This window comes from Ictidomys tridecemlineatus, chromosome 11 (genome assembly GCF_052094955.1).
Source record: "Ictidomys tridecemlineatus isolate mIctTri1 chromosome 11, mIctTri1.hap1, whole genome shotgun sequence".
Taxonomy (NCBI): Eukaryota; Metazoa; Chordata; class Mammalia; order Rodentia; family Sciuridae; genus Ictidomys; species Ictidomys tridecemlineatus.
This window is the reverse complement of record NC_135487.1, coordinates 62328313-62344349: the sequence shown is the minus strand read 5'-3', so window position 1 is coordinate 62344349 and position 16037 is coordinate 62328313. Positions and strand designations below refer to the sequence as shown.

At 37.0% G+C, this 16037-nt stretch overlaps 1 protein-coding gene across 2 annotated transcripts in view; it reads right to left on the bottom strand.

Moving 5' to 3' along the window:
* Positions 1 to 10743, bottom strand: part of Ptgfr (prostaglandin F receptor) — a 40924-nt gene extending 30181 nt beyond the window's left edge. Inside the window, exons 1-2 of one of the 2 annotated variants that reach the window (XM_005330708.5) lie at positions 10126 to 10743; positions 7873 to 8742 (exon numbers count right to left, since the gene is read on the bottom strand). In XM_005330708.5, the coding sequence (XP_005330765.1) occupies positions 7873 to 8670 (798 nt within the window). In that variant the 5' untranslated portion in view covers positions 8671 to 8742; positions 10126 to 10743. Of the gene's footprint in view, positions 1 to 7872; positions 8743 to 9300; positions 9631 to 10125 lie in introns of those variants that run through there. The other variant, XM_040288911.2, reaches the window with a different exon arrangement.
* Between the last annotated feature and the right edge of the window lie 5294 nt (positions 10744 to 16037).

Below are 16037 nucleotides of genomic sequence, written 5' to 3'. Positions count from 1 at the left end.
AAGTTGTCTGAAACTATGAGCTTCTCCCCTTTCTTCCTAACTACAACCAGCCCTTCTTAATGGAGGAGAAAATAGAAAACAAATGAACTAAAAGCAAATGATTATTTTTAATCAAGATGGTAGGCAGCAATAATAGAATTGGATTGAGTGTTTTTAGATTTTGTTGTGCATTTACTATGTGCCAATCATTTTGTAAAGAGATTTTAGGGAGATCAAACCATTTAATACGATAGTACCCTGAGTAAGTACTATGGTTAGACTCAGTTCACAGATGTCCAAAATTAGCTTAAAGTAATCCCAGGGTCACTGCTAAGATGCAAAAAAGCTGTGAGATTCAAGTTCTCAGCCTGTACTCAGCTAACATTATTCTCAAGGGAAGGCTTGATTTGGGACAGTGCACAAAAAGCTAAAATAATTGCTTTTATATAAACCAATTGTCTCTGTCTCCTTCACCATCCCACCACAACCACACTCTGGGTCAGCATTCCACAGTCTGAATTTTATTTGGGGATTCAAGAGCTGAGGAGTGAGGAAAACCACATCCCTGTCTGCATAAACCACAACTGTATCCATTCCTCTGTGGCGTTAACACCCTTACACCCAGGAGCGGGAGACAGAATGACAAGTTTACACAAACTTTGAAAGGTATATTTACAAAGACCAAAGACAAATTTCTCCTATTGGATGAAGTCCTCCCTCAATACACATAAATATCACTGATGTATCAGGTCAAATTGATTGGTGTGGCTATAAGAACCTCTCCCAACATATATAAATTGAATAAATTTTATATACTTCCTGTAAGTATCAGTCTGAACAAATATTATTAAGACTGGCAACCCTCAGAGATTTGGAAAGCATCAACATCTTAAAATTGTTTTTTAAATGTGCTGGGTCTTACTATAAAGCCCCATTCACATTACTCTAGAAGATTTTATACCCATGAGGGTATAAACCGAATCCACATGTTTCTGATTTGCTTACTCTTAAATCATTCAACTAATGTTTTGTAAGTGCCATCTCCATCTTCATGACATCTTTGGGCATTTTTATTAGTCTTTCTCCTTAAAAACAGGAAGTCATGTTTTGCCAAGAATAAATGACCTTAAAATAACAAAGCATTTCAGACCACCATGCTCATTTTAAGCAACAGATTTTCATGTCATTTCTCAACCTGGCCGCATCTTTTTCCAATTGATTGACCTTCAATGGGTCAATTTTACACCACATATTTCCATGGAGGAAGATGATATTCTCTTCAAATGAGTTCAGTTTCAATATACATAGCTCAATATATTTATCTAATCAAACCTCAAGCCTATGTGTAATATATCTTATACCTAGATAAGGCATGGACAAATGAACTTCTAAATCATTGTCCTAAGGTGGACTCTTCAGGAAATAGACCTAGATAGAGCTCAGCATGCAGGAATCTTTCTGGAGGGTGGGAGACAGTGAGGGTAGTAGAATTGAACAGAAGCAGAGGTGCCCAGCAGGTGCAAGAAACCCTCCGCTGATCAGCAAGCTCCAAAGATGAATAGCTCTTCAGAAATGTTCCAAATGAGGTGAGGGGCACCTCGTATCTTCACAGTCACCTGTCACCATTCACACACAGAATGACCACAGAGACAGGGATAAAACCTTGAGCAAGGCAGCCACCATTAGCTGAAGGAAATTTTTCCAACTAACACTCCCCTAAAAGGGGAATCTGGGTGGGGTACCACAAGATCCGCTAAAAAGATCTCCCACATTTTTCTGGGAATTAATCATTAATGAACATCAAACCTACCTCATCTTCTAGTCTCCTTAACATTAGAAATGGAGCTATATATATCATTCAATCAGCTGCTAAAGACATGACGTTAGCAAGGCCATTTTTCAGACCAATTTCAACATTGAGTGCAGAGATTTCATTTTATAACAATGAACATGCAACATCTGGAAGTCTTTATTCAAAATAATTTACTCCTCTTGTCCCAAGACATGACTCCCTCAAAGATGAAACACCAATAAAAAATAAATATATCATGAAAAAAAATTGTGTAGCTGTAGAGAAAAAGACAGTGCTAAAGACGATGGGGCAAAATTAATCTAAATTTCTATTGCCTAATATTTTCCTTTGCCTCAATACTTTGCATTCAATACTTGGTTTATTAGTTTACTCATTCAACAAACACTGATTAATGACTCACTATCTTTAGAAACTAAAACACAACATAGAATCTTGCCACCAAGAACACTGAGACCAAGAGAGAAAATGACACATCAACAAATTATAGTAATGTCATAAAAGTAAAATACCAAAACTAATTCACTAGTTTGTGAAATTTCTCTAGATGCTCATAAAAGTCCTAAATTCTAGCTCCAGATTTAAACTTCCTAGTGCAGGAGATTCTCCTGGATGGACTCTACCTCCTGTTGACACCCTTAGGGAACGTCCAAACAGAGACTTTCCCAAGCCTGATCACAAATTAGAAGCATTAAAAATATTCCTGGGGCCTACTAATCAAATCCCGATCTCAGCCATGAAGTGAATTCAAAGTAGAAACAAGTGTCGTCACCGAACGAAACCTCCTTCCCATGAAATTCATTTAGCAAATATTTATGGATACCATGTATGTACGTGGCATTGCTCTAGGAACTAGAGATGTAGCAATCAACAAGGTCTCTCCCTTCAAGGAGCTTGCGTGCCAGGGAAAAAGTCAAACCCCTAGATGAACCAAGAGATCTGTACTATGTGATCAGAGACTGACAAGTGCTATGAGGGAAATAAAGCAAAGGTAAAGGAGAGAGGAGAAGAGAAAACTTCCTTTCTAAAATAGCCTAAGGAGAGGAGGAAATATCTGAGTTACCAGAAAAGAGAAAGAGAGAAGCCACAGGAATGCCAGGATGAGAAGGTTTCAAGCAAGAGACCACCAAAACTGGGGTGGGGGGACTCCCACATCTCCCAGAACCACTCCTCTGCTAGCTACTATCATTGTCTTCATGCCCCTTACTCCATGCCCACCCCAAAGTGAGAATAAACCAACACGATCCCATTTATAAAAGAGCCCATTTTGTTTTAATTGGGGTACAATACATTAGAAACCCTCCTAAGTGGTGTAAATCAGATCCAATATTGATTAGCTAAATAATTTTTTAACTTGGAAAATAATTTAACAATTGTGTATAGACACATATAAAATGTACACTTTTATGTATATGCATAAGTACATACAATATATGTACATACTAGTTATATGTATACTAGTTATATATATATACACACACACATACACGTTTATACACATACACGTTTATACATTTTGCATCTTTTCTTTTCACTTAAAACATAGGGATGGACATCCATTCACAACCTTTTTGGTGTTAAGTGCACAACACTCACACACACAGATTCCATGATGTTATTTTTAAATATAATGAAAGAGTCATCTTTCAAAGAGAACAATCTTCATTTAACAGGCAAATGTCCTACAATGTCACATTGCTCCCATCATTTGCCATTAGGGCTCTAAGAACAGGTCATTATGATGCCAGTACGTTAATTTCAGTCAAAGTTCAATTAACAATTCAGTTCTTTGATCTGTTTTTGATAATCACCCTCACAACCAAATGATGGTTAACTACACTGACTAGAAAATATTAGCATAAAGTAACCACCTTCCAAAAATCAAAGTCAAAATCTACATGTGCAAGAGAACATTTGGGTAAAGTAAACTACAAAAGAAATCAATTTGCTCTTTATAGACTTTATAGTTTTCCCCTATTCAAAATGATCCTGTATCCCTTAAGAGATGATAAAACAAACAACTGGCCTTCTAGTAAAAGATAGCTGAAGTTTAACAGTTCACAGGTCTACAGTTGCTGATTTAGGAAACATTAAAAATTATCATTGGTTTCAGTATTTGCTTAACTCCTACCTACAAAACTCAGAATCCATATTCTGGTCAATCATTTCCAATCTCTTGACATTAATACAACTTAAGTTACGTCAATCAGTCAACAAGTATTTAATGTTCTGCTAAATTGTTGAAATACACATAGCAATAATAATAAATCGTTTTTAGTGTTATGTGTTCTAGAAACATAGTATTTAAAAGAACCATTACATGTATAAAGACAGAAACAAAGAATATTAAGAAAATGTTCCTTGAAGGTGCTGGTAAATATTCCCCCATAAAACAGAAACATCAAAAGAATGTCTTTAAAATGCAGTTGTGGCCCAGTGGTAGAGCACTTGTCTAGCACATGTGAGGTATTGGGTTCCATTCTCAGCACCACATAAAAATAAATAAATAAAATAAAGGTATTGTGTCTATCTACAGCTAAAAGAAATACTTTTTTTTTAAAAAAAGAACATCTTTAAGATCATTTACCAAAAAAAAAATAATTTGCCTGTAAACCACACAAGATAATTTTAAAATTGCTTTTGACTCTCAAAAAGTTTGAAGTTAATTTGTTTCTACCTGGCACTATAAGTTAAACGGCTACTGTAGTTTCTTGCATTTTTCAGTTAGGACTGCAATTAAATGAATTTATATGTGTTAAGCATGTTTACAATTATGAAACCCAGACATTGTAAATTTTTAAAAGTCAATAATAAGTTATGTTTTAAGAAAATGCAATGTTTATACAACATTTCTAAACCTCAATTCCTTTAGGGGGAAGAAAACCACATTTTCCCCATTGGGGGAAAAAACAATACATTGTTTCTAATTTCCTGAGTTTGGGGTTTTAATTCATATTTTGAGTATATTTTCAAGTGGAAATAATTTCATCTTCATGAAATTTTTCTGAAATGTTTGTAGAGAGTTTATAGAACAGTGGAACTATTCTGTATGGTACTACAATGGTGGACAGATGTCATTAGACATTTGTCAAAATCCACAGAGTGTACAACACAGAGAACTTTAAGATAAACAACAGACTTTAGGTAATAATAACGTATCAGCATTAGCTTATCAATTTGTATTAAGTATGCCCCACCAATGCACAATGTTAACAATAAGGGTCACTGCATGCAGGGGCGGGGGTTATAGGTTAACAGTGCACCCATTCATTTTTCTACAAACCAAAACTACTCAAAAATATTAAAGCCTATTATAAAAAGAATTCAAATAAACATCACAATCATTTTACCTTTGTATTGGGTTACATAAAATTCAATCTTTAAAACTAATATTCAATATAAGTCTAAGCAATTTTAGAAATTATGCCACTATTAACTTTTGATACACTATATCCAGTCAAGCACAGACATAAATATCTGCACCTTTCTCACTTCCTCCTCTTAGTATATGCAACTTTATTTCAGAGTGAGGCTTGAATATGACAGTGAACACAGATAAAATAATGCATTCAAATGTTCATTCAAGTCACAAATCCAATCACTCAAACTGATCAAACATAGAGAAAAGGCACATGCTGCAAAGTAGCTCATTGGCCGGAAAGTTGTCACCTATTAGAGTAATCTATGAGAATCTAAAAGCTTGGTTTTTACACGTGCTTTAAATAGTAAGAAGCAGTTAAAACACAAAGTGGGCATGATGGGTGACTCCATCATTAACACCTGTGCAAATCCCCCTAGACATTTGAGGCAAAAGAAAAATGCTTCAACTGAGATATTAGTGGTGGGTAATCTGGCGTTTTCAAGCCTGAGTTTCTCCCAAGGGTCACATTTACACCTGCCTGATGACCTTTACTGAATCCCTAAGGCACTTGTGTTCAGATCACCAAACTTACAAATTTCTTATTCAGAAATTACCATGAAGATCTGTCTTCATGAAAGGAGCAAAGAATGCAAAGGATCCTTGAGACAATTCAAAATACCAAACCATTAAGGAGTACCTATGGTATACCTATTATACATCTACCACAGAAATAATTTCACACTTAAAAGCATTTTAGAAGTATTGACAGTGGTGTCATAGATGTATCAATAACTCAAACAGACAGTAGAGCTCAGAAAATTGTTTCATAAAAATGAAATTGTTTCCATTAGAAAATACACCCAAAATATAAATTAAATCAAAATGTCTATTCCAACAATGAAGGAAACCAAAATATCAGGAAAGGAAATTAGAGAAAAGAATAAATTCAACATATTCAAGGCAAGAGAATAAAATTTTACTATCTTAAGTCAATCACTCCTATTTCTCAAAGTCAAAAGCCAGAACTAAACAGAATTTTTAAGATACGCAGAACAAATAATACAAAACAAATGATAATTTCCATTATCCAGATTGTCTCATTTAATGCACTACCTCATTGCTTTAAGGTTTCCTCCAAAGCTATGACTGTTTTGAAAGTTTCTGTAATATTTTTGAACACTTCCTTTCTGTCTTCACATTCCCTTCACAACCCAAAAACCAATTTTAATTCACTCAGACTCCCTTATTACTTTTAAAAGATACTTTATTTCAAGATTTAATTTAGAAAATGAAGTAGAATCATTCCCCTCATGAAATTCTGTTAGTCAAGCAGCATAAATTAAGATCCCCAAAAGGACCACTGACGTGGTTCCAAATGTTGTAAAACTGATCTTTGTTATTCAATTCAAACAACTATGCTATAAACATGGATCAATCAAACAACTGTACCATGAGCATAAATTGCTAATCCCTAACTTCAGTCTCACCTCTCCTTTTGCCTCACTTACACCTTTTTCTAACCTGTATTATTATCTCTGGATGCCAGCCCACTTCTTAATTTTTGCAGAGGAAGTAATGAAAATAATCTTTGCTGTCACTTGCTCCCTACAGAAAGATTTTTTTTTCTTTCACGGCATGCTGTCACTCTTTCCATCATAAAGTCAAATGTTGGGAGGAGTTAAATTTATATTATTTTTCATAAATGTTGTTTTGGTTTTCTTTTTCTTCTATCTAGAATGTCACATGAATGATTTGTGTTTGTCTCTAATCCCTAACATTAGCCTTCATTTCCAAATTAAAATACCAAGCTATCATTCATATATATATATGAATGATAAAGCATTTAAAACATATACATATTTTATATATGTATATATATAAAACATATATATATACACATACACACACAGATATAAATTTATATCTGCTGGCTATTTAAAAAAAGAAAGAAAATAAAGAAAAAGGGAAGAGTCTCTGGTCCTCCTGTCAATCATACTTTTCCCAGGCTATTAACATTGTTCCCAGGATTAGTGCACTAATGATTTCTACACTTCAATTATCCACACAGTTCACCTGAATAATTAACCATCTGAAATCACCATATTTTACAAGTTGAGACCTGGTCATTACATGTGCAAAAGAATTCAGTAGCTACTAGGCTTTGTGTGCAAATTAAAAGCCTGGATTACTTTCTGTCAAAACTTACTGGATTCTGATCCAATGTTGTATTATAGTTGGTCATTTTTTTAGAAAGTAATCATATTTTAGTATATTAAGAATACATTATTTATGGGGGATAGGGTTGTGGTTCAGTGGTAGAGTGCTCACCTAGCATGCATGAAGCACTGAGTTTGATTCTCAGCACCACATAAATGTAAAATAAAGATATTGTGTCCACCTAAAACTAAAAAGTAAGTACTAAAAAAAATGCATTACTTCTGTAAAACTACTTTACTTTTACTATACTGCATTTAAACAGGTAACACCGTGGTTAGAATTGTTTAGCAACACATTTCTTTCAAGTCAAAGCCTATGAAAATAGAACCAAGTAGGTAATGCATAGCTTAATTCTAAGCCAGAGCTTGAGTGTTGAAATCAGTTTTGAGTACAAGGAAATGCTGGCATTTAAAAGATTGAAGTTCCAGACTAGCAACTTTAATAAAGACAACAAACTTTATATCAAACATGGAAAACACAAACTTTCAAAACTTGAGGGTCTTACCAGAAATGGACTCCAGCAAATGCAGGAGACACACATTATAGCCAGGAGCTGGATGACCATTTCAAAATGATGAGACCTGCCTTGTCTGTGCTGTTGACTTTTAAATTTAACTCTCAAAAGTGTAATTCCTGTAATGGCATTGCACAAGAAGGAAACACCAAGGGCCAAGAGCCCCAGAAAAGAAAAAAGTAGAAGATAAAATCTATCTTCCCAGTCTTCGATGTGTTCAGTATTGTAGAAACACCAAGTCCTTGATGCTTGAATTTTATAGTCTCGATGCCCAAGAATAGGCAGCAAAGCTATAAAAACAGCGAACAAGCACACGCCGCTCAACATCATTTTCACATGTTTGGATGTAATTTTTGTAGAATGAAATATTGGTTTGGTGACTCCGATACACCTCTCAATCGCCATCACACTGCCTAGAAAAAGTGGGCACAAACCAGAGAATACCATGGAGATACCAAAAACACTGCAAAGAACATTTGATTGATCAAAGCGGATCCAGTCTTTATCAGATGCATACACAAATACTGCTATAGTTCCATTGATGAGATGACCAAAGAAGTCTGTGATTACCAGGCCACTGGCCAAAAGCAGAAATGATGCCTTGGACTTCTGTCTAAACCTCTGATATGCCTTCATGAGAATGGCAATGGCAAGGCTGTTTGACAAGATTCCCACTGTCATGAAGATTATTGAAAAAAACACTGAAAGCCGGTTTTCTGTCTGGCAGGTTGTATTTGAAAGGAGCCCAGCTGCAGGAGACACTAGTTGTTCGGAATTGTTCATGGACATTGTTGTGGAGATAACAGCTGGCTCCTCAAGTCATCTCTCTCTCAAAACTGTGCTGGTTTGCAGTCCAGACATCTGTAGCATAAGAGAGAGAGAGAGAAAGAGAGATTATAAATACCAAATTGCTGATCATCTAACCCTTAAAACCAAAGTACCCCAGCACCCTGTGGTGGGATTGGATTTGTCTGACCTATCATAAGCAAGATTGCATCATACTGAAAGTAGCATCCATCTGTTTCTTTTTTCTTTTCAAGATAAAAAAAAAGCCAAAATTGAGAGCTCTTGGTTAAATATCCTCCTGAGGCTTCACTAACACCTTAAAATTTTAAAGGTGTGCAAAATACTAACAAGAGTAGATTTAAAGCCAATAATTTTTTTAATGCGTAACAATCTATTTAAATCATTTTTAAATTCCTGCTCCTTTCTCTGAAGGACTTTGTCCCCAAACTGCAGATTATCACCCAGGTGAACCACCTTGTTTGTCAGGCAGACATAGCAATCTTCTCTAAAGTTTGGGAGGGGGACCAACAAGCTCATGTTAAATGGAGCACATAACACCAAACTACACACACATTGACTCTTGGAAGTCTGAGCGGTGAATCTCTGGGAAGGTTTTTCTGATCTAGTTACCACCTGTGCAGAAATCCTGGTTCCTGATGATGAAAGGGAAGGTCCGTGTTTGCTCTAGGCACAGCTGCCTAACTGCTGTTAAGTTACGGCTTCAGAGGAGCAACATCCAAAGCGAATTGTTTCTTTGTTGCTCTTCCCCAAGGGGTTGAGTCCTGAGTCACAGACACCAGATACACACTACCACAACCACCCAGCCTGGAGTTGATTCCATCGGTGTTTCCCAAGTTGCTTTCCGGGAGGCTGGGAATTAGGAGGCCAGCCTTTCCTGGGACCGAAACAGCCCCAGTGGAGCCGGTTGGGCTACCCGGAGGGCGGCTGCCTCCTCTAGATCTTACTCACAGTTCTACTTTCCCCGGTCTCTAACCCCGCAGCCCCCAGGCTTTTGCTTGCAACATCTTCCCTAAACCTACCAAGTTGCTGAAACTTTCTGCAGTTGCTCAAACCCCAGAAGATTGTTTTCCCTTCTACCCTGGGGGGCGCCAAAGGCTTACCAAACTTCTGAGCCAGCCCGGGTGAGGATAAGAACTGTCGCCCGCAAGGAACCACAGGGAGAGAAGGGGATCTTCCCCTTTCCCTATTTCCCTCCTCTGAGACCCTTTCTACCTGGTCCCCATCCGCCCAGCTCACAATCGGACCGGTCAGTCCGAATACCCTTCTTTCTTAGTCTCCGCAGTTTGGGGAATCTGGTCCAAACTTGTTGCCAAAAGCAGTCTAAGGCGCCTTCCAGCGCAGCCGGCTGCATCTATCTCCCGGCGTCTTAGGGAGAGGGTGGGTTAAACCCAGGGCGGATTGAACATCCAGAGGCAGATGCGTGGGAAAGATGGTTACCTCGGGTTTCTGGGCGGCCAGCAGGGCTATCGCGGGAGCCCCAGAGCGCTTAGCTCGGTGCGCCATGGTGAGTTCAGCCTCTCTCAGCCGCCGCCGCAGGTTCCAGGAGCACAGCGCGGCGCTCCTGCTCCAGCACCCGCTTGAGTCCCGCCGCTTGTACCCTCTGCAAGGTCAATCCTCTCACCCAGAGATTTGCTGGGCTGCGCTCAGCCCCTCTGATCCCGCAGCACCTAGCGACGCTTGAAGCCAGGGCAGGATGGAAGGCGCGGGTGACCTCCGCCCCTTCTTCTCTCTCTTCTCCGCCCCCTTTTCCACCGAAGAGGGACAGGGAGAGACTAGGGCAGCGCGCTCAGATGCTAAGGCCACCCCATCTGCAGCAGAGCTGCCCTGTCGGCCGCTGGACTAGCTACAAAAAGTTTTATTTTAAACTCATTTTCAAAATAAAGGGGTCATTTTTGAGGATTCAAGAGAAGAATCTGGAGAGCTGAGGGAAGTCTAGAGGTCTGTCGGGCTGTCAGATGCAGCTTGCAGAGGAACTCCTTCCAAATCCAGCCCGAAAAGGTTAAAGAGAGCGGTTAGAAAGAGACTGCGTGTTTGCGGGAGAATATTGTGTTAGATCTCCCCGGGGCAGTGAAAAACAGGTATTCCAGTCACGTGTTGTAAATGAAGACACAACCCTAGAGTGTACCCCAGTCAGAGTACTGGACGTTTTTCCTGCTGTCTAAAGAATGAGAAGGGAAATGGGTGAGTGACCTTCAGTGATTATTAAAACCCACTGGTGAGAGAATTCCTAGTGATACGTATACCCCCCCCCAAAAAAAGATGTGCATCTAACAAATTTTGTGGAGGTCAGTTTATAATAAATATTCATATTTCATTAACAATGATTATTTCTTTTGATTATATTACATTGTCTATATCTATTAACTGTCTCATTTTTTTTTCCAGCTCAATGCTTAGGTGAATCTATGAGACTTTTGTTCTTTTTACTTTAGTAAAATGTCGCCACCACCTATGTGAAAAACCGGTGCCACATGGGAATAAATGCCATGGCTCTATTCTGGAATCAGAAGGAGCCTCTGAATTCCTGGAAATTGGAAAGGATCATAAAATGCAAAAGTGAGGTCAAATAAGTTAGCCATTAACTGTAGGAAAAAAAAATGGCTGCAGTTTTCCCCTGTGGTAAATATTGAGATTTTTTAAATTGATATAATCATAACTTGTAAAATAAACTGTTACTTAGACATGGCCAAAGAAGTGAATGTTTTGGTTAATTAAATATTCTGGTTAGTAGAGAAATATTATACCCAGATGGCCAGCACCCAAAGAACAACTGGGTAATAAGCCACACTGAAAATGTGAGCGACACAGAACACAGCTCTTTCCTTTAATAACATTTCATCACAGTTCATTGCAATTATTGTTTTGCTTATGTCTCTTCCACTGAAATGAATTCCTACAGGGGTCTCATTCATCTGTCTATCCTCACTTAGGATAAGGTGTGATCACTCAACAAATGTTGTTTAAATTAATAAATCCTACCAGTAAGCATTTCTGGGATTGTAGTCCTGCATCTTGAAACTCTCAAGCTTTCACTGGAGCACCCAACAACAGCTGCTTTAGCTACTGCATTAAAAAAGAAAAAAAAAACAATCTTATTAACTCAATGACAAATTAACATTAAGCTAGGTGCAGTGGTGCACACCTATAATCCCAGTGGCTCAGGAGGCTGAGGCAGGAAGATCATGAGTTCAAAGCCAACCTCAGCATAGCAAGGCAATAAGCAACTCAGGGAGACCTTGACTCTAAATAAAATAGAAAATAGGGAAGGGAAAATAGGCTCAGTGGTTGAGTGCTCCTGAGTTCAATCCTTATTACAAAAAAAATCATAACATGAATTATATATTTAAAATAATATTACTTTCTTTTTCAAAGTACTGCATAAATCACATTATATTTTAAAATCTACTTTGCATATGTTATTGGAATTCCTATTTTAGAATCCACTCTCTAATCAAGACATATTTCATCTGAGTATTAACAAAAGATCCTAAGCACCTACATGTCTTCTCCTTAAGACAGAAGGCATTACTATTAGTAGAGCAAGTTCCTAATCTGTAAGGAAGAATAAACAATTCACTATCTTCAAAGAAATACAGAGAGAGAGAGAAAGAGAGACAGACAGACAGACAGACAGACAGAGGTGTGTGTGTGTGTGTGTGTGTGTGTCTGGGCTTATGCAACCCAAATCTGATCCTCTAATCATTGTCCCCAAAGATGGGACCTTGAGAACTGGTGAATCATCATCACATGAGGACAAATAACAAACTAAAAATCCATGGGAGGAGAGGCTCCTGAAAAGCAGTATAATTTTATTACTATTTCTGAGAAGTGGCACTCTATTAAAACTAATCATTTCTGTATCCATTCAACAAGTTCACTGAGAACTTAGCCTTGTGTCAGAACTATTTCCTAGGCAGCAGAGGTAACTTCTGTGTGAACAAAGACCACAGCCCCTGCCCTGGCTTCTAGGCTAAGAGAACATATTTACTTTTGTGGCGTGCATGCTTAAAACCTTGATATAATTTTAGGTACCCAGGATTACCTTTGCACTAAATGGAGGCAAAACTGATGCCAGCCTTTGTACAAGGCGATAATTTATGACAGGTGTGTGCTTGACAATCGTGGTTCATGGTTAAATGTAGGACACTTTGCTCAGAAGTTGTGCATGCTATAAGTCAGAGAATAGAGATTCCGTGACATTGAAGTTGAAATAAAACTCCATAAAAAGCAAGGGGAGTGCTGGAAATTGGTTTTTGTAGTTTTAATAAAACTGTCTAGAAAAGCTTTATTGGAATTTGCCATCAAGATTAATAGTGGAAACATGCCCAGTTTAGTAGTAATGAAAATAACAACTTTTGTCTTTTTATTTTTGTTTGTAACTATTTGATACATAAAATTTTTTTTATGGAACACATTTGCAAGTAGTTAATTATAAAAAAATAAAATGAACCTATGACCCTAATACTCAATTAAGTAAGAGCTATATTGTTTCCTAGAGCTGCTGTAGAAAAGTACCACAAACTGGGTAGCTGAAACAAAAGAAACTTATTTTCTTACAAATTTGGAAGCTAGAAGTCCAAAAACAAGATGTCAGCAAGGTTGGTTCCTTCTGAGAGCCATGGGGGAGAATCTGCTTTAGGCCATTTGCTTATTTCTGGTGATTAACTGGCAACCTGGGTCTTCCTTGCTTCTAGATGCATCACCCCAATTTCAACCTTCATTTTCACGTGCTATTCTCTCTGTAGAACCATTTTCATATGTCCATGTTTTTTGTAAAGACCTCAGTCCATTTGGATTAGGAGCCCATCCTACTCCAATATTGCCTGATCTTAACTAATTACATCTGCAATGATCCTATTTACACAGAAGGCAACATTCTGAGATAGTGGGGGTTAGAACTTCAACATATCTTTTTTGAAGGAGACAGTTTAACCCATAACAAAGACTATGATAGAATATTGATAATGTTATATCTATCTATATGATTCTCCCTCTTTTCCACTTCTCTGTGTCCCTCCCCTAGCTAACCACTGTCCCAAATTTTTGTCATCATTCTCTTGTGGTTTTATGTAGTTTAATCATATAAAGAGATGAGCAAATGTATTGTTTAATTTTCCTTGTTTTGTAATGTAACCTTCTGCAACTTGCTTTTTTAGGCAAGACTTTTTTAAAGTTATGCATATTGATATATGCAGTAACAAATTATCCTTATATAAAGTTATGTAACACCTCAACATTTGGATACTCAAATTTTTGAAATATTATCTTTCCATAGCCATTGGGTTTATTTTCTCCAATTTTATGAAATATCCTAATATGAATAGTCTTGCACACATCACCTTGAATAGGACTTTCTCTTGGATATGTACCTAACGTGAAATTACTGAGTCATGAGGGATGAGAATGTCTATTTGAGTTCGCCTTCATCCACATTCATGAAAAGCTTTGCTTTTGTCTAGCTTTTAATTTTAACCAGATGGTTGCAAAATAACATCCCATTGTGGACTTAAACTACATTTCTCTTTGTATTCATGTTTCTTCTCCTATGAGATGTCTGTTCATCTCTTTTGTCTAATTTTTATTGGGTTTTATTATTATTGATTATTCTTTGTTCTATATACTAACCTTCTAAAAGTTACATGTTTTGCAAATGTCTTTGTCTAAATCAGCTTGCCTTTTTGTTTTCTTTTTGCTTTTTTTAACAAGTCAATTTTAATGCAACCAATTTAGATATTTTAAATAACATCTCTTGTATTTTAGCCTTTTTAGTGCTGCATTTTGAAAATGCTTCCATACCCTAAAGTATAAAGATGTTCTACTACATATTTTCTAAATATTTTATCATTTTTTTCCATTTACATTTAATCCTTAAACCTTCAAAAAATGTTTTTTGAATATGCTGTGAGGTTTTTTTCCTCCAAATGGATAACTAATTTTTGTGGTGCTATTATAAAATAATCCTTCTATTATGGTTCTAATTTTGTCCTCAAACATGTATATGTCAAACTGCTAATACCCAGTACCTCAGTAGCAAAGACAGAATCCTTAGAGGTAATCAAGTTAAAATGAGGTTGTTATGTGGGTCCTAATCCAAAATTGGTATCCTTACAAAAAGAAGATATTTGGAGGCAGATTATGCAAAAAGGGAAAACAAAAAGTGAACAAGAATGTGGCCATCTAGAAACCGAGAGGTCTGGAACACATCCTTCTCTCACAGTCCACAGAAGGAACTAAACTGCCAACCCCTTAATTTCAGACTTCTAGAATCTGGACTGTAAGACTACAAATTTCTGTTGTTGCATCCACCCTTCTGGGACACTTTATTATTATAGCCCTGCCTTCCCCCACTAATCTAGAACACATAACTTTCATGTATGAAATTCCCATATGTACATGGAAAATCACCATTTGTTGACTGTATACCCAACAATAAAACTACACTATATGCTTTAAATATTTAATCCTCTATAAAATTATATGAAGTCCAAGTGGACATCATCCCTTACTCAAATTGTAGCAACAACCCCTCCCCGCAAAAGTGTCCAATCTACTTGACTCCAATTTGATGTTCTTATGCAGTCCAATCATTCTTTACTTTAGCAGGCACTAAAGTAGATTGAACCCATTCATACTCAAGCTCTTCCACTTATAACCAGTTCTATAACCTTAGAAAATTATACTAAGCCTCTTTATGCCTTGATTTCCTGATTTTATCAATACAAAAATAGTAATAATAATAATAATGATAATATCCACTACATAAACTAATTATGAGAATTCATTGAATTAAATAGTTTGAAGATTATTCAGAGCTCCATATGTGGCAGATAATATCGTATATTTTTAAAATGCAAGTGTGATTACATTGGCCCTCAAATTACTGCTCTGAAATGGCTTCCTGTTTCTCATTATTTCCCCCAGGTAGATTCTTAGGAGCTTCAGTTCATAATACATATAGATGCAGATATAGATATTTAACATTAGTTAAATTTGGTGGATGCTGTTAAACAAATTTTTAAACACAACTTACTGTAGGAAATTAGCAGATACTAATGTACATTATGAATCTTCTGGAAAGGAGAAGCTGTTCATTGGTTCTCCCTGAACTGTAGTCCCTAGGAAAATATTATTTGGGAAGCTCTTTTGCCATCCTTAGGATAAACTCTGATCCATTTAATGTGGCCTCAGGGTCCTTCCTAATCTGTCCCAGCTACTTCCTTCCAAGGCTTAACCTTCATCCCTTACCCTTAGACTCAGTCTTAGCTGACATCCTCAGCTCCCTAAATATGCATGTCTTCATACACATGGTACCCTCTGTCTTCAGCAATCTTCCTACAACCCAGCAGGCA